This window comes from Callospermophilus lateralis, chromosome 3, assembly GCF_048772815.1.
Source record: "Callospermophilus lateralis isolate mCalLat2 chromosome 3, mCalLat2.hap1, whole genome shotgun sequence".
NCBI classification, from domain to species: Eukaryota; Metazoa; Chordata; class Mammalia; order Rodentia; family Sciuridae; genus Callospermophilus; species Callospermophilus lateralis.
In genome coordinates this window covers 175,330,688-175,355,711 of record NC_135307.1, presented here as the reverse complement: position 1 = coordinate 175,355,711, position 25,024 = coordinate 175,330,688, and the positions used below count along the sequence as shown (strand labels likewise).

The window sequence follows — 25,024 nt, the reverse complement described above, 5'->3', positions numbered from 1 at the left end:
TGGGCTCCTGGCTCTGGGCAGAATTCCTGGTTCTGAAAGGTTGGGGCGAGGCCCGGGATCCTGAATTTTTCTCAGGCAGGTATAAGCCTCCCCCGGGGTGTGTGCCCAGACCAGGCTCTGTAACAACCATCCCAGGAGCACACACACTCCTCCTCATAACCTCACAGTGGCTGCAATGTGCCAGCTTCCCAAGGCTTTGGAGGAGAAGACTGTCACCTAGGGGCTAAGAAAGGAACTGCCAGGCTCGGGTCTGAGCCATTTGGACACATATGATAGAAACATTTATTGAGCACTTTCCCAGCGCGGGCACCACACCAGACCATCTGCACATTTCGCCATACTGAACCCCCAAACCAACCCCAGGAGGTGGGGCCATCACAAGCCCCACTGTATGGATGAGGAACAGGGGCTCAGAGAAGTGAAGTGACTTTACTGAGGTCACAGAGTAAGTGCTTGGCAGCTTGGGTTTGAAGCCAGATCTGGCTCACAGCTGCCATCTACCTGCCATACTGAAGTGCCTCCTAAATGCCTACCTCACACAGTTTTCTGGGGACACTGTGAGGAACCCTAAGGGAAAAGGTCCACTAGGTAAGGACTCTGACCAGTCTCCTGAAGAGAAGCTTGATTAGAGGCCATCCCAGGCGGCTGGAGAAGGGTGGCTAGGGCCACCCTGTCTGCCTTGGAGGTGGTCTCACCACCAGCCTAGCTTAGCCAGGCCCGGGCTTCTCAGGCTCCGGCCTTCTTTCTTGCCATTGCTCTGTCCTGGGGACGAATCCCAGGATGCTGCAGGGCCCTCCAGCAGACTGAGGGCGCAGAAGGGCAGCCAGGGGCCCGGGCTTACATTCCAACAGGGCTTCTGCCACGGCTCACTTCCCCTGGAAGGATCCCTGGTCCGCCTGGGCCGCGGGGCCCACAGGCATCAGGTTGGCCTGTGGGAGCAGGAGCTCCACCTCACTCGGAGGCCTGGATGTAGACAGGTACCGCGAGCATGGCACACGGGCCCTCGGCCCCCGCCTGCAGCTCTGCCAGTGCCAGGTTGGAGCCCAGCCCCTCAGCGTGGCCTGGCACTACCAGCTCAGGGTCCCCGCCTACAGCGCCACCCACTACAATGGACAGCACAGCATCCTGCTCCGAGAAGGGTGGCTTGCCGGGGGCAGCCTCGGGCACTGGCCCGGCCCCTGCATCCTTCAGTTCCTCTAGCCCCAGTGGGTCCTGCAAGGGGGCCACCACCTTGTGCCCACCACTGCTGCTGCCGCCGCCACAGTTGCTGCGGGGAGCTGCCCTCCTCCGGGGTGGCCGCCGGGTTTGCAGGTCCTTGTCTTTTGGGGGGCCAAGGCGGCAGCGGTGATCCTTGAGGTACTTGTGGCGGGAAAAGCCCTTGGCACAGCCGGTGCAGCGGAACTTGTAGTTGCCCGTGTGGGCGCGCTGGTGCTCGGCGAGGTGGGCACGACGGCTGAAGGACTTGCTGCACAGGGCGCATTTGTGCAGCTTCATGCCTGAGGGGGCAGAGGCAAGTCAGTTTGAGGCAACAGACCCTCACCCTGCAGGGGTGCTTTGCCCAAGGAATGACACTCAGTGTCCTGACTACTAGCTCCTGCGGGATCTGGCCCTGGCTTCCTCCACTCTCCTCTCCCACCTCTTCCCAGCTAGTCACTCTGTGCCAGCCACATACTTCCTTAATGCAATAAGCTGGCTCCTGCCCCTGGGCCTTTGCACTTGCCATTTCCTCCGCATGGACCAGTCCACTTAATCCTTAAATCTTGGTAAACTTTGCAGGTCATCATGATCTCTCACCTGGATGACAGAGGCAGCTACCTCCTCTGGTCTGCCTACCTCACTACAGGGAGCTAGAAATGTCTTTGCAAAACATACAAACCAGCAAGGTGTTCCCTGTTTCAAACCTCCCACTGATTCCCTATGTTCCCTAAAAAGCACGCTGCTGTCTGGCAGCCCCCTCACCTCTCGGCCTCATCTCGTCTCCAACCAGGCCCTGCGGCTTCCCACCTCCTTCTCCCCCACCGTGAGGTCAGCTCTGTTGCCCCCTCTCCCACAGAGCCATTTCCTGGCTCTTCTCATCCTTCGGGACTCAGCTCCCAGGGGCCTCCCTCATCCCCACACCCTTCACTCTCCGCCCTGTTTCCCTCCTCCCTGCACCCAGTGTGCTTTGCTGCTTTGTATTTATTTGCTCACTGTTTACTTTTGGTCTCCCCACTAACTGGGAAGTTTCCCGAGAGGGCTGGGTGAGTTCTGCCTGTCTGATGCCCCATGCCACCCACGCCTGACCCAGGGCAGGCCTCGAGGCACTCCTGAATGCACCCCTGCTGCTTCCACATCACCCTCCAGTCAACCCAGCTCCTGCTCACCCTGGTCCATGCACATGCCCTTGGTCCCCGCAGCCTTCTTGGGATGGAGGCTCAGAGAGGCAGTGACTTGCCCGAGGCCACCCACCAGCAAAGTGACAGCCCTGATTCAAACCCAGATCCTGCCTCAACTCCTTCATCTACTCTCAGTTTTCAGGGTTTCTTTAGCCACTGAGTCCTGTCTGTGACCAGTGGTTCTCACCCCGGGGGTGACTTCATCCCATCCCCAGGAGACTCTTGGCCATGCCTGGAGACACGGCTGATAGTCACACTACTGGGGGGAAAGCCATTGACACCAAGTGGATAGACACCTATCAGGGCACAAGACAACCCCCATGACAAAGAATTATCTAGCCCACGGTGTCAAGGCTGCCAAGGTAAAACACCCTCTTCAAGACTAAGCAGTGGGTGGAACCCCAGAGATGCTGCTCTACGGAGCCCCTGGGAAACGAGGAGTGGTTTGAAGACCCTGCCCAGCCAAGGAGCCTCCCAGCCACATCTTGGATCACACCTGATCCGCACTCCTCACACCGGGCACCACTCCAATTCAATTGTCCCTTCTCAGGCTGGCTTCCCCCTCAGACTGGGGGGCTGTGAGATTCGTCTGTACCCCTCAGGTTCCAAGCACAGACGGCTTCCAGCCCACGAGGGCAAGTCCGTTGGCTGGACTCCACCAAGCAGGGACAGTTGGCCTGGCGGGTGTGTCTGCTTTTCCTCCTCCTGTCCTCGTCACCCAGGGCTTGGGCTGAACCGGCCACCTGGCAGACTGTAGGTCCCTTACCTGAGTGGGACAGGATGTGAGCCTTCAGCTTGTCTGGCCGGTTGAACTCTTTACTGCAGCCCGTGTGTGTCCTGGAACCCACAGCCATGAGTCAGGGGAGCACAGCAAGCTTGGAGCCCTCTTGCTGGCCCCCCAGTGGCCCTGGACAGGACGGAGGGACACCCTTTCGCCCTAAGGGCTGGGAAAGGAAATAGAGCGGGGAGTGAGCAGGACAAGCCCGAGGAGAGAGGCCTTCTGCCTGCAGGCCTGGCGTTTTTAGGTCCAGCCCTCCCTGTGGGGACTCCACACTCCGCCACCACCTGCCACAGCTCTACTCACGAGAAGGGACATTTGTATTTCTTGAAGGGCTCGTGGATCAGCATGTGCCTCTTCAGCTTGTCCTTGCGGTTGAAGGCAGACTCGCACACGGGGCATTTGTAGGGCTTCTCACCTGCAGGAGACACCCCACCAGAGTGAGGGTCCCAGGGCTCCCCACTGAGCCTCTCAGGGTAGCAGCTCCACCACGGAGGTAGGCTGGGAAAAACAACTTCTCATTTCTTGATTTTTGTTTTACCAGGGAGAAGAGGGGGCTTTTTTTTTTTTTTTTTTTTAAGATGGGGTCTCGCTGCATTGCCCAGATGCCTCTGAACTCCTGGGCTCAAGGGCTCCTCCGAGGGACTATTTTCAACAGGCTGGTGGGAGAGGCCTCTCCGGTACAGCATCTCAGGAAGAGAGACCCCGGGACAGGGAGCTGCCAAGGAAACGCAGGCAAGGGTCCAGGCAAGATGGGAAGCAGAAGCATGCTGGGGTTCCTGAGGAGCCCCGGGAGGCCCGCATGGGGAGGAAGGGGCATGGGTGAGGTCACCAGGCAGCTGGCCTCATGGGAGGACCTGAGCGGCTGAGGTAGGACCGTGGCTTGCATTCTGAGCCAGATGAGAAGCCAGCAGAGGGTTGGAGCAGAGGAGGGACAGGCCCCTCTGGCTGCGTGTGGAGAGCAGACTCGGGGGAGTCGGGGTGCGGGCTGGGTGGAGGCTGGGCAACCGGGAAGCGGCTGAGGACAGGCCAGGTCGGGGAAGTGGGGTCAGCAGCCCTGACCAGGGGATTGGCCATGCATGAGAGGAAGAGAACGTCCAGCATGAATCTAAGGTGTGCCTGAGTCATGGTGGATGGTCACAGTGTCAAAGCCATCGGGTCCACAATGGAGAGGGAGACTCACACTTTATCCAATCAAATCCGTGCCACAAACCCTGAGGTAAGGACTACTATTGTCCCCGTGTTACAGCTGGGAAAGAGAAGGTCAGGGTGACCAGCCCGCAGTCCACACTCTGGCTGGGCAGCTAGGATTCCAGCCCAGCAGTGCGATCCAGAGCCCACCTGAGCTGCCCCAGGTCTTCCTGCTGCTAAGCTGAGCCCATCCAGCAGTGGAGGGGTGTGTCTCACCTGATGGCTGCAGAGCCCTCAGGACACCAAGAGAGGTGCCTACAAAGCTCATGCTCTCTGGAAAGGGCTATTCCGGGCTGATTTGATTTTCTGTCCTTGTGTCCTCTCTGTCCTCCCGCAGAAGGAACAGTGCTGTGGAAAAACTTCAGTGCAAGTGCTTACGGGAATTCTGGTGCTTACTATGGAATGGTCTGCAGCCAGCAGGGTGCAGTGGTGCATGCATGCCTGTAATCCCAGCGGCTCAGGAGGCTGAGGCAGGGGGATTGTGAGTTCAAAGCCAGCCCAGGAAAAGCGAGGCCCTAAGCAACTCAGTGAGACCCTGTCTCTAAATAAAATACAAAATAGGGATGGGGGATGTGGCTCAGTGGTTAAGTGCCCCTGAGCTCAATCCCCAGTACCAAAAAAAAAAAAAAAAAAAGACAAAGGTCAATCTGTGTTCTGTTCTCTCATCTGGAAAGATCCCTTAGCCAAAGTGGCAGAGGAAAACTATAAGGTAGTTTAACAAAGTCACTTTCTTGTTAGGAAAAAGTATGATCCTTATGCCTCATAAAACCCCAGGGGAAGCAGGGTATAGTGGTGCACACCTGTAACCCAGCTAACACGGAGGCTGAGGCCAGCTTGGGCAATTTAGTGAAATTCTGCCAGGACAGGTGACTAAATCAGTCAGGGTCACTACAGGTGAACTGGGTTGGCACTGAATAATCACACAGAGACAGAGAAAATACCTTTTTCTTGGGGTTCAACGACAGCTCCTTGGCCCCAGCTCCACAAGGGAAGCAAGAGAGGCAGACAGAAGAGCGCCCGCCTGCAGCCCTGTTTATTGGGGGGGAGAAAGCTCCACCCACATGAGGCCAGGGATTGGGTCTCAGTCTCACTGGGTGACGCCCACTCCCAGAGCTTCATTCCTCTGCCAATTTTGAGATCCACCTGTTTCCTGTGCAGGGCAAACCAGTGGATGTGCACGCTCAAAGCTAAGGGTGCTCAGCTCCTATCAAAAATCTTGTCTCAAAAATAAAAAATAAAAAAGGCTGGGAATGTGGGCTCAGTGGTTAAGTACCCCTGGGTCCAATCCTGAGGATGAAAAAACAACAACAAAAATTACAATACTTAAGACTTTCCTTTTTTATTAAAGGTAAAATATATATAATATAAAATTTACCATCTTAGCCATCTTTCAGTATTCATGTTGTTCAGTGGCATTAAACACATGTGCACTGTCAGTAGCCAACAAGACCATCCATCTCCAGAACTTTTTCCATCATTCCAAGAAGAAACTCAGTACTGCACTTACATTTTATTTTTATTTTTTTATTTTTATTGCTACTGGGGATTGAACTCAGGGCATTTTACCATGGAGCTACATCCCTAGCCCTTTTTTTACTTTTACTTTTTTTTATATTTGAGACAGGATCTTGCTAAGTTGTTGAGGCTGGCCTCCAACATATGATCCTCCTGCCTAAGTGGGGAGTCCTTGGGATTACAGGCATGTGTGACCACACCCAGCCTGCACATACATTTTAATCTAGCACTTTCTTTTTTTTAATATTTATTTTTTAGCTGTAGTTGGACACAATACCTTTATTTTATTTATTTATATGTGGTGCTGAGGATCAAACCCAGGGTCTCGAACATCCTAGGTGAGCACTCTACCACCGAGCCACAACCCCATCCCTTAATCTAGCACTTTCACTGCTGGGAATATATGCTACTGATCTATACCTGAAGTTTGCCAAAGGACCCACATAGCATCGTGTGAACCTTACAAACTAACAGCTGAAAAATAACTGAAGGGCCTGCCCATTGTTCTGCTCAACAAAGGAATACTATACAACTATGAAGACAGAGTTGCTATTCAAGAACATCTTCAGCTATACTGACAAGGAATTCTGACACAGAATTCCAAATTATATTCTATGTTCATCTACATAAAAGTAAGCAAGTATGTTGTACAGATATAAAATAAAACCAGGGCAGCCCCTACTAGGTCCTCTCTCACCCTGTGAGAACTCTGGCTCTTTTCTTCTCACTTGAATAAATCCTATTATTTTATACTGGAAAGAATGAGTGAATAAATAAATAAATAAAATAAAACAAAACTAGATTGACCCAAACTAGACAGTAATAGCAGTTACTTTTAGAGAGGGGATTAGGAATGTCTTACAAACTCCCAAGTAGCTGGGAATACAGGTACATGCTGCCATGCCCAGTTGGTAGTTATTTTAAAAATTGAACATAATTGAAAATATTGCTTTGTGAAACTTTGGTTTCAATATATCCTATGTGCATGTATGGATTTCCTGGGTTGTGATACAAAATACACTTTACTAAAAAGAATTTGAAAACTGGATCGTCCATGTAATAGAGCACTAGCCTAGCAAGCGCAAGGCCCTGGGGACCGTGGGGGGAAAATAACATTTAAAGATTAAAAAAAAAAAAAAAAAATCAATGTCTCAACTGAGGAGAGAGGGTTTCGCCCAGATTTGGGTGGGATTTTGGGAATTTTGCTCTAGAGTCCCGGAGCAGTCTACGGGAGCCGACTCTCGGGGCAGAGCCAAGGTGCCCCCACCAGCCTCTAGGAGCCTCTCCCTGCTCTAGTGCTGGTGGGCACCCAGGGTTCATGAGCGAGAGCTGGTGGCCTGGAGGCCGGGCGCAGGGCGGGAGGGGCGGGGCCTGGGCAGGAGTGGGCGGGGCGAGGCACCCACCTGAGTGGATGTGAGCGTGCAGCTTGAGGTAGTGCTCCCTCCGGAAGAACTTCTTGCACACCTGGCACTTGAACCGGCCTCCGCTGCCATGCGTGGGCAGGTGACGCCGCAGATAGCGTTCACAAGGGAACACCTGGAGGCAGAGGGCTTGGCTTCAGTGCTGCCCCCCCAGGCCCCCTCCCGCGCACCTTCAGAGCTCACGAGCCCCTCGTGTCCACCCGCAATGGAGATACCCTTCCTTCTGCTCACCTGAGACCAGGGCCCGCAGCGGCAGACCCAGCCCTCAGCACCTTGTGGGCTTCCCTACTCACCCAGGAGACAAGCCCAAAATGCACCTTCTCTGAGTTTCTGCCCAGGCTGTTCTTCCTACCCGAGGGCCTTTCTCTCTTAGTCTCACAAACTCCTACTCATCCTTCAAGACCCAACTCGGATGCCAGTGCCGCTGTAAAGCCTTCCCTGAATTCCTGGTGCCAAGCAGGATCCTGCCTTCCGGTGATCACTCACGTTTTAAAATCAGCATTTAACCCACTGGACTAGGATCCCTGGCTTACATGGGGACTCTAAGAGGGCAGAGAGGGACTTTCATTCCTCAGCAAAGAGCCCGGGTCAAACGACTGTCGGGTAAAGGAATGAACAGGAAGGTAATAAAGACCCAGAAAACACAGGAACCCAGACCTTTCCCTGTAGACGGAGGAAAGGCTTCACTCACTCACTGGGTTAAGAGAAGCCGTCACGGGCACAGACACAGCGCCCCACCCTCATGAGGCCCATCACTTCCTAGCTAGGTGGCCTCTCCGGGTCTTGTTTCCCCACCTGTAAAACGGGGATAGGAAGAGTATATCTGCCCTCCAGGGCTAAGTGGGTCAATTCAGAGAGAATAATGGCACCCGGCAGGTGCTTTTTTCTCGATTCATGATACTTTTTGCTTAGACCACAAATTCTGAAGTTAGGTATGTAATTAGAAACATCTAGAACAAGGCTAAAGTGAAGAGGAAAAAAAAAAAGGCTGTCCTGGAAAATCTGCATGTAAGGTTGTCTCTCATGAGTAGAACCTGGTGACGGCCACCCAGGGGAGCGATCAGCAAACCCAGATGGCAGGAAGCCCCACAGGGCCGACGGCCCAGTTCCTTCAAGAGATAAATTAAAAGGGGGAATAAAAAAGGAGGCGCTGGGGCAGGGCGCGGGTTAACAGAAGCTTCTGTTGTGTGGATAACTGCAATATAGGGACTGATTCAAATCAACCATGACACTTGAGCCGGGGACAATGGAAACACTTCCTGGATATCTGATGGCATAGGAGCAGGTTTTAGGAAGGACTTCCAGAGTCACCAACAAGAAGGTCCAATGATGACGACTGGATGGTACATTGGGAAGCTGGAGGCCACACTCAGATGCCTGTGGGTCCCCCGCACCCACTGGCACTTCCCGAGGTGGAGGAGAGACAGAAAGGGCGAGACATTTACCCGCCACCTCCCTTGCCACCACCCGTAGGGCCAGCATTGGGGGGGAGGGGCAGCACCCACCTTCTGGCAGTGCGGGCAGGGGAAGTTGTGAGTGGCGGTCTGCAGATGATGCTCCAGGGCCTCGGGAGTGGAGTACTTGTTGACACATTTGACACACCTGAGTGGGGAGGAGCCGCAGAGGTGAGAGCAGCTGGGCAGGCAGGTCCAATGTCCGGCTGCCCCAGGCCATCGTTAGGAGGCAAGGGCCTGAGTTTCCCTGATTCTCCAGTCAATCCACTCCTCTCTCCTGCCACTGCCTCCATCCTCCACCCAGCTGCTGCCCCCTCCTGCTGGGACATGCACAGTAGCCTCTGGTTCAAGTTCCTGTCCCCAACCTGTCCCTGAACATCCATTCAGAGGGCAGGCAGAGGGAGCCTTTAAAAATAAAAATCAAGGGCTGGGGTTGTGGCAGAGCGCTCGCCTAGCATGTGTAAGGCACTGGGCTCGATCCTCAGCACCAAATAAAATAAATAAATAAAATAAGGGCATTATGTCCATCTACAACTAAAACAAATATTAAAAATAAAAAAACAAAACCAACAAAAATCAAGCCAGCCCTGGTGAAGAACACCTATAATTCCAGCTACTTGGGAGGTTGAGGCAAGTTTGAGGCCAGTCTTGACAACTTAGTGAGACCCTGTCTTAAAATAAAAAATAAAAAGGGCTGGGGTATAGTTCAGTGGAGAGCACACTTGCATTCGGTCCTAGCATGATAAAGGAAATCAACCAATCAATCAATCAATCAGTCAGTAGCTCGGTGGTGGAGCGCTTGCCTAGCGTGCACGAGGCCCTGGGTTCCATCCCCAGCACTGCACACACACACAAATCAACAAATAACTAAAAAATGAAAGTGACAGTGTCCCCCAGTTGCTTGCACTTTGTTGCACACCGTGGCCTGTGAGGCCCTACGGTCTGACCCACTCCTACCCCCAGACCTCTTCCCCTACTCCCTACCCAAACTGCTCTGCCCCAGCACCCTGGCCTCCTTGATGAACCTTGTGCACAGCAAGATCATTCCTGCCTCAGGACCTTTACACTTGCTGTTCCAGTTCAAATGTCACCTCCTTGGAGAAGCACTCCTTGACCATTCTGTCTCAAGTTGCCCCCCACAGTCTACCCCAGGCACCCCCTGTTATGTCACCCAGCTTATTTTCTCCTTAGCACTAATTACTAGGAATTATTTTATTTGCTTGCTTGGTTATGAACGGTCTCCTCCACTACACATGGTCCCTAACAATGGAACTACACCTTTCCTATTCACAGCTTGCTCAGGGCACCAGTGAGAATCTGTCATATGCAAGAGCCACACAAAGGGACGCAGGTCCAGCTCCTTCCTGCCTGATGCTCTAGGTTTCCTCACTTGTGACATGGCCCTGTCTGATGGTCATTCTAAGACTGCCACAGAGTCGAAGGACACAACTGTGCAGAGTGGCTCATAAACTGCAGAGTGTGGTAAGCACAGCTCCTGTGGCTGACATGCCCTTGGAACAGCACGTTCAGGGGCTGGGTGATCAGTGGTAGAGACTGTGCTTAGCATGTGCAAGGCCTGGGTTCAACCCCCAGCACCACAAGGAGAAAAACGGAACAGCACTTGTAGGTCCTGAGCCACTCTGACTCTGAAGGAATAAGACCACCATCTCCCCACCAGGAAGACATTCACCAGCCAATGGACCCCTGTGGGGCATGTCATAGGTGAGCAGGCAAATCATGCCAAAACACAAACATGTGAGCCCTGTCGTCCTTACACTAGTGCCACCCACAGGAAGCCCCAGGAAGGCGGTACCCTTGGTGGATCTAGGGTCCCCTCAGACCACACTCTGAAAACCATTCACAAAGTTCTCCAGACAGCGAGAGGGAGAGGGGGTGCACTGGAGGGAGATTCCAGGGGAGCAGAGACCCAACAAGCTGGTGAGGGGACAGGACAAAACCTCAAGTCTGGGGCCAGGGAGATCAGCAAAAGCCATGAAAATCAAAACTCCCTGCCAGAAATACCTTCTTCACTAAGTCATCCAAGGCAGCACAACAGGTTACGGGACACATGATCATTATGTGCCTCCTGAGATGGTGCCCGCAGAGGGACAGTGTCACTAGTGATGTTCCTGCCAAAAGTACACATCCTGGATATAATAGCAAGGTAAAATCCGGCAGACCCAAACAAAGGCATTCTACAAAACAACTCAACGACACTAAAAACATCAAGGTCAGGCTGGGCACGGTGGTGCACACCTGTAATCCCAGTGGCTCTGGAGGCTGAGGCAGGAGGATCATGAGTTCAAAGCCAGCCTCAGCAAAAGCGAGGAGCTAATCAACTCATGAGACTCTGCCTCTAAATAAATACAAAATAGGTCTGGGGATGTGGCTCAGTGGTCGAGTGTCCTTGAGTTCAATCCCTGGTACCCCCCCAAAAAAAAACCTAGGTCAGAGCCAGGAGTGGTGACACACACCTGTAATCCCCAAAACTTGGAAGGCTAAGGAACAAGGGTCACAAGTTCAAGGCCACACTGGGCAACTTATCGAGGTCTCATCTCTAGATGAACAACAGGAAGGGCTGGGGATGTGGCTCGGTGGTTAAGCACCCCTCGGCTCAATCCCTGCTCGCTCTCTCTCTCTCTCACACACACACACACACACACTCAAGGTTAGGCTGGAAATGTCGCTTAGCACAAGAGCACTTGCCCACGTGCCCAAGGCCCTGGGTTCACTTCTAGTTCTTCAAGGTCATGAAAAGCAAAGAGAGGATGAAACTGTTCCAGCTTCAAGGAGGTGAAAGAGGCATGACAATGAAGGTGAGGTGTGATCCCAGGCTGGACCCTGGGCCAGAAAAATTGTGTGTGTTTTTCTTTCTTTTTTTTTTTTTTTTTATAAAGGATATTAATAGAACAATATGGAAGTTTTGAATAAGGCCTGAAGATGAGCTAATAGAATTATACTGATTTTTTTTGTTGTTTTGTTTCGTACCAGGGATTGAACTCAGGTGCACTCGACCACTGAGCCACATCCCCAGCCATATTTTGTATTTTATTTAAAGACAGGGTCTCACTGAGTTGCTTTGCATCTCACCATTACTAAGACTGGCTTTGAACTCTCAGCCCTCCTGTCTCAGCCTCATGAGCTGCTGGGATTACAGGCATTTGCCCTATACTTCCCTTGTTTGGGGCAAATGCACACAGAAGATAAAAGGGGAAAGAACATCACATCTTCAAATGACTCTGAAATGCTTCCAAATATGATAAAACAAACGGGATATGACGTGTGCAATTGGGAAATTGGGTGAAGGGTAGATATAGGAATCTCTGTACTAGTCTTATAACTCTTTGGGAAGTTGGAAATTATGCCAATATAAAAAGTTTTAAAAGAACTTATTTCTTCACAGTAGGGCCTCACGCATACAAAGCTAAATTTTTTTTAAAATTTTACTACCTGTGATATTGTTACTGGAGTCCTATATATATTCTTAGTGTTTACTTTGAGTATGTGGTACTAGGGCTTGAAGCCAGGTGTCACATCCCCAGTCCTTTTTTCTTTATTTATTTTGAGACAGGGTCTCACTAAGTGGCTGAGCCTGGACTTGAACTTGCCATTCTCCTGCCTCAGGCTCCCAAATCACTGAGATTACAGGCGGGTACTACTACACCTGGCAGTTTTTACTTTTGAAGTTAAATTTGGAACCTATAGATCAATGGGATAATTATAATCAAGTGGTTCTGTTTTCAACAAGGACTACATAGGTTAAAGCATTGGCAAAAATCAAAGGATATTTCTACACCTCTCCTAAGTGGATCTCACTCTGACTTTCAGATATGGCCATATTGATTAAAGTTCCATTCCTACAGTCCCCAAAACTGAATCCATCAGAAAAACCATGAGCTCAAAAAGGCAGAAGAAATTGTTTTTCTTAATCATAGGTTTATAGCTGTGAACAACAAAACAGTAAAAAATTCTCTCTAGTGGGCACTGAGACAAAATCGGTACTTTCCATTATTATGCAAAGCACAACAGAGATATCCTCAAACTAGCCTGGTTTCTCTGTGTACCTCATGTCTCTTCCCTGCTAAGTGGTACCACAAAGTTACAGAATCCAGACTTCCCTATTAGACAAAGGGCAGAGGCCCGGATTGGTTTAAAAGAACCCACACTGGTTCAAAGGAACCCCAAACAATAAGGAAAAGGAGGGGCAAGGGCTGACATGCACCATCAGGGAGAACTTACCAGGGCTCAGAGTTCAGGGCCTGTAGGTCCAAAAGTTTATTTCTCTGCTTCACCAAATCATGCTAAATGCAGCCAATGCTGGCCCAGAGTGGAAGGAAAAAAAGAAATCCCTGAAACAAAGATAGTTTCAGTAGCTGCAAAAAACTGCCCTTTCCTTCCCTTGGCCAGGCTGTCCAGGGGCAAGTAGCTGATGCCCAAATGTCTCCTGGCTGGCTCACCAATATGTTTGTCAAGAGTCCTAGGCCGGGAGGCCTGACTCCAGGGGTTCCACCAAACCAAGTCTAGCTATTCACTCAAAAAATGAAACTAAGAAGTTAATGGTAAAAAGCAGACAAGACTTTAATCAATATGGCCAGACTGGGAAGTCAAAGTGAGACCATGCAACTCAGTCCTCTGGGGTGTTCACATGAGTTTTAGATTTAAATAGAGGAAGAATCAGGGGAGGGGAATGAGAGATATGCAGAATTAAACAGTTTTGGTTCAAACTGTGGTCTGGACGATCATGATCTCACTCTGGTTCTGTAAGGTGTGGCTCAGGAGAAATCCTTATTACTCGAGGGGGCAATTTCCATTTTCTTCTTAGAATGCAGGAGGTTTAGTTATCAGACCTGTGATCCAGGAAGCGGGTAACGTGGTTCCTATGAGACAAGTGCTTCTGCTTAGGGGGCAGTCTCATCATGGGTGATTTGTCTGCAAGATTCCACTCTTTCTGGAAGGTGTGAGGTAGACTGGAGATTTCTTTTTCTTTTTCTTTTCTTTCTTTCTTTTTTTTTTTTGGGGGGGGGGGGTGTGAGTGTGGTGCTGGGGATTGAACCCAGGGCCTTGTGCATGAGAAGCAAGCACTCTACCAACAGCTATATCCCCAGCCCAAGACTGGAGATTTCTAGGGACCACTCCAAGGTTCTGAAACAGGATGAAATTCAAATGTCCCTACAATCTTTCCTCAGACTTGAAGGGAGACAAAGACGGTTTAGGTAATTTAGGGCTAATAAACCTTATATTGCCAGCTTTTAAATGAACATTCCTTAAAGAATCAACATGCCTAATGCAGAGCTGAGCAGGTCATAAAGTTTAAGGTGATAAAGGAGACAGATACAAATGAAGGCAGAGAAGCCAGGTTTTATCATGCTTTTAGTTCCCCATTGGGCACCTGAAGGCCTAAATGAAGAATCACTGCTGTTAGCAAAAGCAGCTTCTCTAAGTTCCTGTTACAATGTGGAGAAGTGGGTCAGGGTAGATGAGGAATTCCTACTCACTCTGTGCCCATTTATGGTTTTTAAATATTGTACTATTTGCACATAACAATCATTTTTTGAAGGGGGCAAATAATCTTTTTTTAGAACCTTCATGGGTCTCTGACTTGCAAAATTGTTTCTAGGAACTTACAAATGAGTAAAGACGTATGTCCAAAGTTATTCCCTGTAGTGCTGTTTATAATAATGACAATTGGAGATAACCAATTATCTAGGAATGAGGGATGGTTTAAATAAGTTATAGCACATCCGTGTGCAAAGGAATACTCAGCAGCTGTCTAAAAGAATGAGGCAGATCTGCTTATGCTGGAAAGTAGAGATGTCTATATTACAGTTTAAGTTTTATAGTTTAAAGGCTGAAATAACACAAGGCAAGAATGGATAAAGGGAGGCTGGAATTGATAAGTGAACACTACATGCATGTGTTAAAATATCACACTAAACACCATTTATGTGTACAATATGTTAATCAAAAATAAAATATATAATACATATATAAGCATGTACACGTGTGTGTGTGTGTGTGTGTGTGTATGTGTGTGCGTGTAAGACACAGAGTCTTTCTGTGCGGCCCAGCTGGACTTGAACTTGTGATCTTCCTGCCTCAGTCTCCTGAGTAGCTGGGACTACAGGTATTTACCACCATACCCTGTTAAAATATATATTTTTAAAAATAACAACACTAAAGGTACAGAGGAATCCCTCTAAGTTTCAGTCCATTTGTCTTAAGCTGCACAATAGAAAGATGGCGTGATGAATTTTCACCAAATCCTATGACCATGTTTAGGATTACCAGACTCAATGTGTGTGTGTGTGTGTATATATATATATATGATATTTATATCTGTATCTATATCTATAATCGTATACATTACAGATATATACCAAAATACACCAAGAGATTAACAGTGGTTATCTTTGGGTGATAGGCATTGTGAGTTTTCTCCTGTGTAAGGTTTTTTAAAAATCCTTTCTCAGGAGGCATGATGGCACTCGCTTGTAATCCCAGCAACTCAGGAGAATGAGGCAGAGGATCACAAGTTCAGGGTCAGCCTGGGAAACTTGGTGAGACCCTGTCTCAAAATAAAATTTTCAAAAAGGGCTGGGAGGGCTGGGGACATAGCTCAGTTGGTAGAGTGCTTGCCTCACATGCACAAGGCCCTGGGTTCAATCTCCAGGGGGAGGTGAGGTAGGGCTGGGAATGAAGCTTAAAGGTACAGCACCCTTGAGTTAAATCCCCAGTTCTGCCCCCACCCCAAATCCTTTTTCTCGGTATTAAACATGGATGACTTCTGCAATCAGGAAGGAAAAAATCAATTACATATAGATGTAACTTACATATGCATATAAGTTTCATATAATGTAACATGCATGTGTGTATGTGTATTTTAAATCAGGCACACTTTACTACTGAGCTACATCCCCAGATCTTCTTATTTTATTTCTCATTTGAGGCAGGGTTTTACTAAGTTGCTGAGGCTGGCCTTGAACTTATGATCTGCCTGCCTCAGCCTCTCAAGTCATTGGGATTATAAGCATGCACCACCAAACCTGGTGATACCCCTTATATTTAAAGTAAAAATATAAGGCTGGGAAGGCAGCTCATTGGTAGAGCATCCACCTAGCATGCACCAGGCCCTGGGTTCAATTCCCAGTGCATCCCCCCCACCAAAAAATAATCCTCAGCAACAAAAGTGAGGTAGGGGGGATTACAACATCAGAGCTTAAATTAAACTACAGAGCTATAGTAACAAACACAGCATGGTATCAGCACCAAAACAGACATGAAGACCAATGGTACAGAATAGAAGACACAGAGATAAACCCACATAAATACAGTTATCTCATTCTAGACAAAGGTGCCATAAACATACATTGGAGAAAAAATAGCATCTTCAACAAATGGTGTTAGGGAAACTGGAAATCCATACATAGCAAACTGAAATCAGACCCCTATCTCTCACTCTGCACAAAACTCAACTCAAGTGGATCAAGGACCTAGGCATTAGACCAGAGACCCTGCACCTACTAGAAGAAAAAGTAGGCCCAAATCTCCATGTCAGCTTAGGAACCGAATTCCTCAACAAGACTTGTAAAATGCAAGAAGTAAAATAAAAAATAAATGGGGAAAAGGTACACTCATACATTACTGGTGGGACTGCAAATTGGTGCAACCACTATGGAAAGCAGTACGGACCCAGCTATCCCACTACTTGGTTTATAACCGAAGGACTTAAAATCAGCAGCCACATCAATGTTTATAGCAGCTCAATTCACAATAGTTAGACTATGGAACCAACCTAGGTGTCCCTCAATAGATGAGTGGATAAAGAAAGTGTGGTATATATAGTCAATGGAATACTACTCAGCTTAAAAAAAGGAGTGAAAGTCTGGCGTTTGCCAGTAAATGATTGGAGCTGGAGAATATCATGCTAAGTGAAATAAGCCAATCCCCAAAAAACCAAAGGCTGAATGTTTTCTCTGATATGTGGATGCTAATTCACAATAAGGTGGGGGGCACTAGGGAAGAGTAGAGTCACATTAGATTAGGCAGAGGGAAGTAATGGGGGAGGGGATGTGGGGATAGGAAAAACAGTAGAATGAATCAGACATAACTTTCCTATGTTCTTATATGAATACACGACCAGCGAAACTCCACATCATGTACAATCACAAGAATGGGAAGTTATATCCATGTCTGATATGTCAAAACACATTCTACTCTCATGTATAACTAAAAAGAATTTTAAAAAATTAAAAATGCAAAATACATATAGCATAAATACAGCAGCAGATATAAGATTCACTTCAGAGCTCTGGGAAGGTACTCACAGGCAGGCCAAGGCTACAGGACTCCCAAGGAACAGAGCAACCACAGGCTCCGACAGGCCTGGACCTCTAAAAATATGAAGGCACCACACCTGCTCCAATATTAGAGAAATTCTCACCTTTTTCAGTTACCATTACTCTGGGTCTCTATTTTATGCAGTCAAACCTACACTGAAGTAATCCAATAACTGTAGCAACCAACTTCACTGAGACCCACGATGTTCCAGGCACCATGTCCACATGCCTCATGCCTGTCTTTCTAGATCATAAAGGGTCCAACACGGTAGGCACTATCATGATCCCCATCTAAAAGATGAGGAAACTGAGGCCCTCGGTAGCTGAGTGCTTTGCAGTCGTCAATAAGGCTTGCAGTTAATGGGATCCTAACACAGGTAGTGGCTCCAGAGCCCTACATTACCCATGACACCATTCCACCCTCGGGTTTTGCCGATGGCTATCTGCTCCTTGACCAAACTTTGGGACTATCAGGTCAGCCTTTTATCACAGTGAACAGTGTGCCTCCCTGAGCAACGCGTGCTTTCTAACCTCAAGGCCTGTGTTTATTTATCTCTAAATCTCAGAAGCCTCACCCAGGAGTTCCAGGGCTAATGGAAGTACCAACCAAGTCCCTAGAGGTACAAGTTTGTACAGAGAAATGTACAAACGGCCCCCAGACAGACATCCCTCTAGATTCCCGGGCCCCATCCCCACACACAGGATTACAGGCAAATGTACAGAGGAACACCTGCAGGGCCAAAGCCCAGGATGGGGAAAGGTGGGAAGTGGGTGTTTGCAGAAAACACCTGCTAGAGGGGAGTGCCTGACAGAGGCCTGGACAGCAGCCGGGAGCCCTCCAAAGGACCACCACAGGGCCAACACCCCAAGGAGAACTACCTGAGGATCTAAGGATGAGCACAAGGCCCCCGGGGGGCCTGCATCACTCCTGCCCAAGGGACCTTCTTAATGACTCAAAGGAAGACTCAAGTGATGGGAAGGGGATCTGAAAAGTCACCCCATGTCCACCTACGCGAGGTTCACTCCTTATCCATCCCAAGAATCAGCACCCAGCTCCAACTTTACCCACATTTAACAGATCATTAAACCAACAACTCTTATTTTTAGGATTTTTGCTTTCCAACATGTGCTTGTTCGAATTTTTTAGTTTAGAAAAAACAATCAAACCTTTTTCCCATTACAAAAGAGGAGATATTAGTTTCCTTTTTTTAAAATATATTTTTTCTAGCTGTCAACGGACTTTACTTTATATCTTTACATGTGGTGCTGAGGATGGAACCCAGTGCCTCGCACACGCTGGCGAGCGCTTTGCCACTGAGCCCCACCCCGCGAGGTTCCCTTTTTCAGGGTGTCCTTGTCTCTAGTGAATGTCCACCAAGTTGGAAGCCACGTAAGCAGGGCAGCACCGGCTCCCAGCTGTGCCAACATGCAAACCCACCCTGCCAGGCTGGACCAAGGCTGTACCTTGCTTCCCCCCCGCCCTCCCGCGCTGTCCCCTGCCTCGCCCCGTGCACTGGGAGGGCAGGTGAGGCACCTACTTGTAGACGGCACTGTCCTTCTTGGGGCTGTGCTGCGGCAGGAGGCTGTGGGAGTACTGGTGCACGCCCAGGTCGTACAGCGAGGGGAAGTCCTTGCCACAGAGGTGGCAGCGGTAGCTGAGCTCCTCCTGGTGGCTCTTGATGTGTTCCAGAAACGCGTCAAGCTTGGGGAACGTCTGGGCGCAGCTTTTGACCACACACTTGTACACCTTGAGGGGAGACTCGGGAATGAGGGGAGGCGGCGGGGAGCCTGTGACACCAGCCTGGGGCACTGCTGGTGGGCACCTGACCACGGTTGCCCTGCTCCCTACTGCCGGAGCCCTGGTTTGCTTTGCTTGGTTTTATTTGATTTGATTTGATTGATTTTGCGGCATTGAGGGCTGAACCCAGCTGCTCTACCACCGAGCTATACCCGTGGCCCTTTTTATTTTTTGAGACAGGGTCTTGCTAAGTTGCCCAGGCTGGCCTTGAACTATGATCCTCTCACCTCAGCCTCCGGGGAACTGAGATCACAGTGTGCACCACCATGCCCAGCTTGTATATGGATGGTCTTTTGAACCAACTTTAATAAGTGAAATTCTGACTTATGTTCAGGGTCTCATCTGTAGAAGAGGTATGTTTCTAGCATTTTGAAAACTATATTTTGATAAGTATATTGTGGGGTGCCCACACAATATCACACACTCTTTCTTCCCAACAAAATGAACCCCAATTTACTCAGGGTAACAACATACCTACTTCAAACACTGGATTCCCCTGGCTTACTTGAATCTAGTGTCAGCCTCGTGACTCCTTTTTGACAATGATATGTAGGCAGCAGTCTTTTAGGATGGCACCCCTCCCAGAATGAAAAGGTAAGAGAAATTTCCTAAGAGAAATCCCCTCTACCTTTTGCATTTGTCCTGACTGGAATATAGATGTGATGAACAGAGATATAGTAGCTATTCTGTCACCTTGAGAATGCACGCTACTAGCTAAGGTAGAAGAGAAGAAAGCTAGGAGCTAGAAGAATCCTGGTCCATGATGCCATGTCTGAATTACTATGCAAGCCCAGCTCTACCTACGTATGGGCTTCTGATGTGAGGGAAATCAAACTCTTAATATTAATCCAATTTCCTCTTATTTGCAGCATAGTAACACATTTCTCAATGACAGAGCTCTGGACAATCAGAGATCTACAGAATGCCTCTAGGAAAGGTTTCCTTGCTGCTCTTGCTGGTGGGGACATAGCTCAGTGGCAGACTGCTTGCCTAGCAAGCCCGGGGCCCTGTGTTCAATCCCCAGCTCAGCAAAAAATAAGTAAAATTCAATGAAAGAAAAAAAAAAAGGTTTCCATTGTTTCCAAATAATATGATTGAATTGCTGCCTAGGAAGAGTGGCCACCACCCAGCAAGGCAAGGAGAGCCACGCAAAGGACAATGGTGGCAGCCAGAGGAGGAAATTGGTTGAGTCACCTGTCACCCTATCTCAGGCCTCTTGTGCCCCAGATGACAGACTTCTCAACTGTTTAAGGTCTCTGTGATGTGCCCTAGGGTGACCGGACTTACTCCAACACCCCTAAGAATCTCCCCTAAGGAAAGAGGAGGGATGGGACCAAGCTGCAGAAAACACTGTGGCTGCGCCCTGTCCCTTCAGGACAGCATTCAAGACCCTGGCACTGGCCAAGGCTCTTGATGACGGCCGTGGCCACTGCCGCCCACCACAGGCCTACCTGCTGGTTCTTGTGCTGCGTCATGTGGGACTTGAGCTGGAAATAGGTGCTGAACGTGCTGGGGCAGAACTGGCACAGATAGGAGCTGTCGATGAGGACCACCTGCCCGGGTCCCAGCTTGTCCCCCTCTGCCTCACCAGCAGCAGGCAAGGCCTGGGGCTGCGGGGGCGCGCTCGACAGGCTCTGGCCCAGCCCTGTAGAGGAAGCCAGGGGAGGAAGTCACCGAGAAGCCGATTAAGGCTCCAACCAGGAGCCACACATTCAGGTGGGACTCAGAACACCTACTGCATACTCCTCCGGGTTTCCCCTGCCGACTGCCACGCGCCTGGTGTGGCACATGTCCTCAGGTCCACAGTGTGCACCAGCACAGCCAGGCCGGAGGCATATAAGCAAGGCCTCAGGCAGCCCTCCTGGCCTTGGCCTCCCCTCCTGGCCTTGGCCTCCTCTCCTGGCCTCCATGAACACCCTGCACATGCTCCTCGCTCACTCCTGCCTCTCCAGGCCCTTGTTCCCATTACAATCATTGCTCCATTGACTTTCTTCACTAGACTGCTCCTCACTCCCCTGCACCTCTGACCTCATCTCTGTGTGACCTGATGCACAGTAGGCTCCATAAAAATTTGCTCAGTGGTGGAACCTTTGGTGCTAGGCACTGTCGGGGTTGCGAAAGCACTGAGAGAAGGGTCCCTTCTCTACGGAGCTCCCAGAACTCAGGGCATGCTCCAGCAGGAAGCCCTGATGGCCAATCAGGCAAAAGTGGTCACACACTGTCACCCAGCCAAAGTCCCTGTTGAGCAGCTGTCATGTGGTTGGCATTGCTCACCCTCGGTGCTATGTGGAAAGGCTTTGGCTCTGCTCTCCACTGTCCAACACAGTGACTGTGAGCCACACATGACAACTGAGAACTTGAAGTGTGGCCAGTCCAAATCCACATGTGCTGTCTATGTAAATACACACGGCTATGGAGACGGAGCAAATTTTATCATGTGCATTTATAAACATGGCATAATGAATCCCACTATCATGTATGATTATAAAGTACCAATAAATTTTTTTTTTTTGGCAGCAGGGATTGAACCCAGGGTTGTTTAACCACTAAGCCCCGTCCCCAGACCTTTTATATTTTATTTAGAGACAGGGTCTCGCTGAATTGCTTCAGACCTTTCTAAGTTGCTGAGGCTGACTTTGAACTTGTGATCCTCCTGCTTCAGCCTCCGAGCCACTGGGATAACAGACATGCACCACCACGCCCAGCAGTAAAATTTTTTTTAAAAAGTAAATACACATTGGATTTCAAAAATTTAGTATAAGAAGCATATAAAGCATTTCAATATGGCTGAGAGCACAGCTAGGTGGTAGAGCATTTGCCCAGTGAGCATAAGGCTCCGAGTTCAATTCTCAGCCCCTCAAAAAGAAAACAAAACAAAATTAAAAAAAAAAAAATCACACCTCAATAATTTATTTATGTTATATGTTAAATGATAATATATTGGACTAAATTAAGTATATGATTAAAATTAATTTTGTGTTTTCTAGAGTGATTTACCCCTATGTGGTGCTCACGTTATACTTCTGTTAGACAGCATCACTCCGACCCTAGTGAGTCCCCAGTCCCTCTGCACAGAAGAAATAAATCAACACAGGGGCTGGGGATGTGGCTCAAGCGGTAGCGCGCTCGCCTGGTGTGCGTGCGGCCCGGGTTCGATCCTCAGCACCACATACAAACAAAGATGTTGTGTCCGCCGAGAACTAAAAAATAAATATTAAAAAAAAAATTCTCTTTCTCTCTCTCTCTCTCTCTCCCCCACTCTCTCTTTCAAAAAAAAAAAAAAAAAAGAAATAAATCAACACGAGGGACAGAAGCATTAGCTCTGGAACAAGTGACAGCTTCAATGAATGAGAACCCAACTGTCCCCAGGTTTCAACTCCTAATCAACCGGAGTCATTGCCTGGAACAATAAATTCAAAATAAATTATGAGGTGGGATCCGGATTCAGTGAAAAAAGAGACAGGTAGTTAATTAGGGATGTCTGCCCGAGGTACAGTGCTAAGGTGATGCCTCACATATGTGCATCTGTCATCTTTCCTTTCATCCTATGCCCTCTTTTATAAAGTAGACTGAAGCCCAGAGAGGTCAGGAAGTTTGCTCAAGGCCACACAGCTGGCAACAGACACCTAAAAGCTGCAGGAGGGATGAATTGGGAGAGTGGCTTTCCTCACATCCACCCACCTGCATTCTCCTCTTCCTCTTGCCTGCTGGGGTCTAAGGCCATGACTTGGACAGTCACAGAGTTGCGAGAAACGGTGCCACCACTGCGCCCTGGAGGCCACACCTTATGGGTCTGCATGTGTTTCTTGACGTTGGACTTCTGAGCGAAGGCACGGCCACACGCAATGCACTGGAAGGGCTTCTCACCAGTGTGGCTGGGGAAAGAAGGCCGGTTAGCTCACGTGTGTAGGAATGGGGACCCAGTCTCCGCCCAGGAGCTCCCAGCCACAGGAAGGCCCACAGAGCAGGCCCAGATGGTGTGGCCACTCTGACCCCCTGTGGGTACATCCTCTGGTTGAGGAAGGCAGAGAGGGGTGGAAAGACCCTGAGCTCTGGATCCTGTTACTGAGCTGCTGAATCAACAACGCTGGAGCTGACCTGCTCCGAGGCTATCTAATATCTAATACCGTGAGAGCAAACGTTTCCTAATTGCTCCAGCCCATTCAATGGGGACTTCTGTTATTTGAGGAAAACAACATAGCTGCCAAAGCACAACACCTCTACCTCTTTTTTATCAAGTTGGGCGTGGTGGCATATGCCTGAAACCCAGTGGCTCCAGAGGCTGAGGCAGGAGGATCACAAGTTCAAAGTCAACCTCAGTAACTTAGCAAGGTCCTAAGCAACTCAGTGAGACCCTGTCTCTGAATAAAGTACAAAAAAAGGGCTTGGGACCTGGTTCAGTGGTTAGCAACACTGGGTTCAAGCCCTAGCACCAAAAAAAAAAAAAAAAAGAAAAAGAAAAAGACACTTTTTATCAAATCAATTTATTTATTTATTTTTGGTTGTCAATGGACCTTCATTTATGTATATGTGGTGCTGAGAATTGAACCCAGTGTCTCACACATGCTAGGCAAGCGCTTTGCCACTGAGCTAGGACCCCAGCCCCAAATCAACACACTTTTTAAAAAATTATAGCAATTTTGAAATGAAGAGTCCTACTGTTACTGGATATGAAAAACTACTCGTCATAAATACCAAGTAATCAAAATTGCAATAATTCTAAAATAATGTCAATATCCAGAGGTGCACTGTTCAATAAGATGGATACTAGTCACATAAAGCTATTTACATTTAAATTCGTTATTTTCGTTAAATTCGTTAATAAATTTTTTTCAGTTCAGTTTCTCAGCTGTGCTAGACACACTGCAAGAATTCAATAGCCACATATGGCCAGTAGCTACCCACAGTGGACAGCACCAGTTGGCATTTACATCACCACAGAAAAATCTACTGGAGAACAGCAGCATAGACCGATGGTTCTCAACGGAGGTTGACCTTGCTCTTCAGGAGAGACCTGGCAATGTATGGAGATATTTTTGGCTGTCAGAGCTGTGGGGTGGGCAGTCACTGACATCTAATGGTTAGAAATCAAGCTTGCTGCCAGGCACGTTGGTACCTGCACGCCAGTGAGCCCAGCAGCTCAGGAGGCTGAGGCAGGAGGATCACAAGAACAAGGCCAGCCTCAGCAACTTAGTGAGGCCCTAAGCCACTTATTGACCCTGTATCAAAAAAAAATAAATAAAAAATAAAAAGGGCTGAGGATGTGGTCATGATTAAGGGCCCCTGGGTTCAATCCCTGGTACCAAAAAAAAAAAAAAGACAACGACGAAATCAAGGATGCTGCTAAACGGTCCCCAAAGCACAGCTCGGCCACCAGGAAAGAATGATGTGACTCCAAATACCTAAAGGCAGCAGGAACATGGTCTGGAAAGAAGTCGTCCCTGCCCCGGTTGGAATCTGAAGCAGCCTCTCCTCCCCGGCCTGAGAAGAGCAGGTATGTGCAAGTATCAGACAGTCTAGCACCAAAGAGAGGGTTGCTGTGATTCTCCAAGAGCTGAAACTGCAAGGGGAATATTCTCACCACATCTTTAGATTTTTTTTTTTTTTTTTTTGGTACCGGGGATTGAACTCCAAGGGAGTTTTGCCCCTAAGCTACAGTGGCCAAAATTTTTTTTTTATTTTTTTATTTTGAGACAGGGTCTTGCTCAGTTGCTGGGGATCACACTAAATTGCTAAGGCTGGCCTTGAACTTGCCATCCTTCTGCCTCGGCCTCCCGAGGTGCTGGGATCACAGGCACATGCTACTGTGCCTCGCTAGAACTTTTCAACGCTGTGTCTATAAAACACCTAAATCACTTCACGGATCAATATATGTCATTGTTCATAATTTGGAGATGTGGTGTCCCCAAAAGCTCATGTGTGAGGCAATGCAAGAAAGTGCAGAGGTGAAATAACTGGGTCAGGAGAGCCTTAACCCAATCAATGCATTAATCCACTTGAGTGATCAGCTGGGCGAGGACTGAAGGCACTTAGGGTGTGGCTGGGGGACGGAGGCGGCCCCGGTGACCTCCGGGGTCCATGCTGCTCCTGGTGACCAGCGCTCTCTCTGCTTCCTAGTGCCATGTCCTGAGCTGCCTTCTCCTCCACCCCTTCTGC

At 48.9% G+C, this 25,024-nt stretch overlaps 1 protein-coding gene across 1 annotated transcript in view; it reads right to left on the bottom strand.

The window, feature by feature from the left end:
- Window positions 1-258: 258 nt before the first annotated feature.
- Znf341 (zinc finger protein 341) overlaps window positions 259-25,024 on the bottom strand; it is a 40,113-nt gene continuing 15,347 nt past the window's right edge. The window contains exons 8-15 of the mRNA XM_076849055.1: window positions 22,550-22,743; window positions 20,320-20,513; window positions 18,609-18,817; window positions 8,786-8,882; window positions 7,263-7,395; window positions 3,460-3,571; window positions 3,142-3,212; window positions 259-1,496 (exon numbers count right to left, since the gene is read on the bottom strand). Coding sequence (XP_076705170.1) covers window positions 952-1,496; window positions 3,142-3,212; window positions 3,460-3,571; window positions 7,263-7,395; window positions 8,786-8,882; window positions 18,609-18,817; window positions 20,320-20,513; window positions 22,550-22,743 — 1,555 coding nt within the window. The 3' untranslated portion in view covers window positions 259-951. The remainder of the gene's footprint in view (window positions 1,497-3,141; window positions 3,213-3,459; window positions 3,572-7,262; window positions 7,396-8,785; window positions 8,883-18,608; window positions 18,818-20,319; window positions 20,514-22,549; window positions 22,744-25,024) is intronic.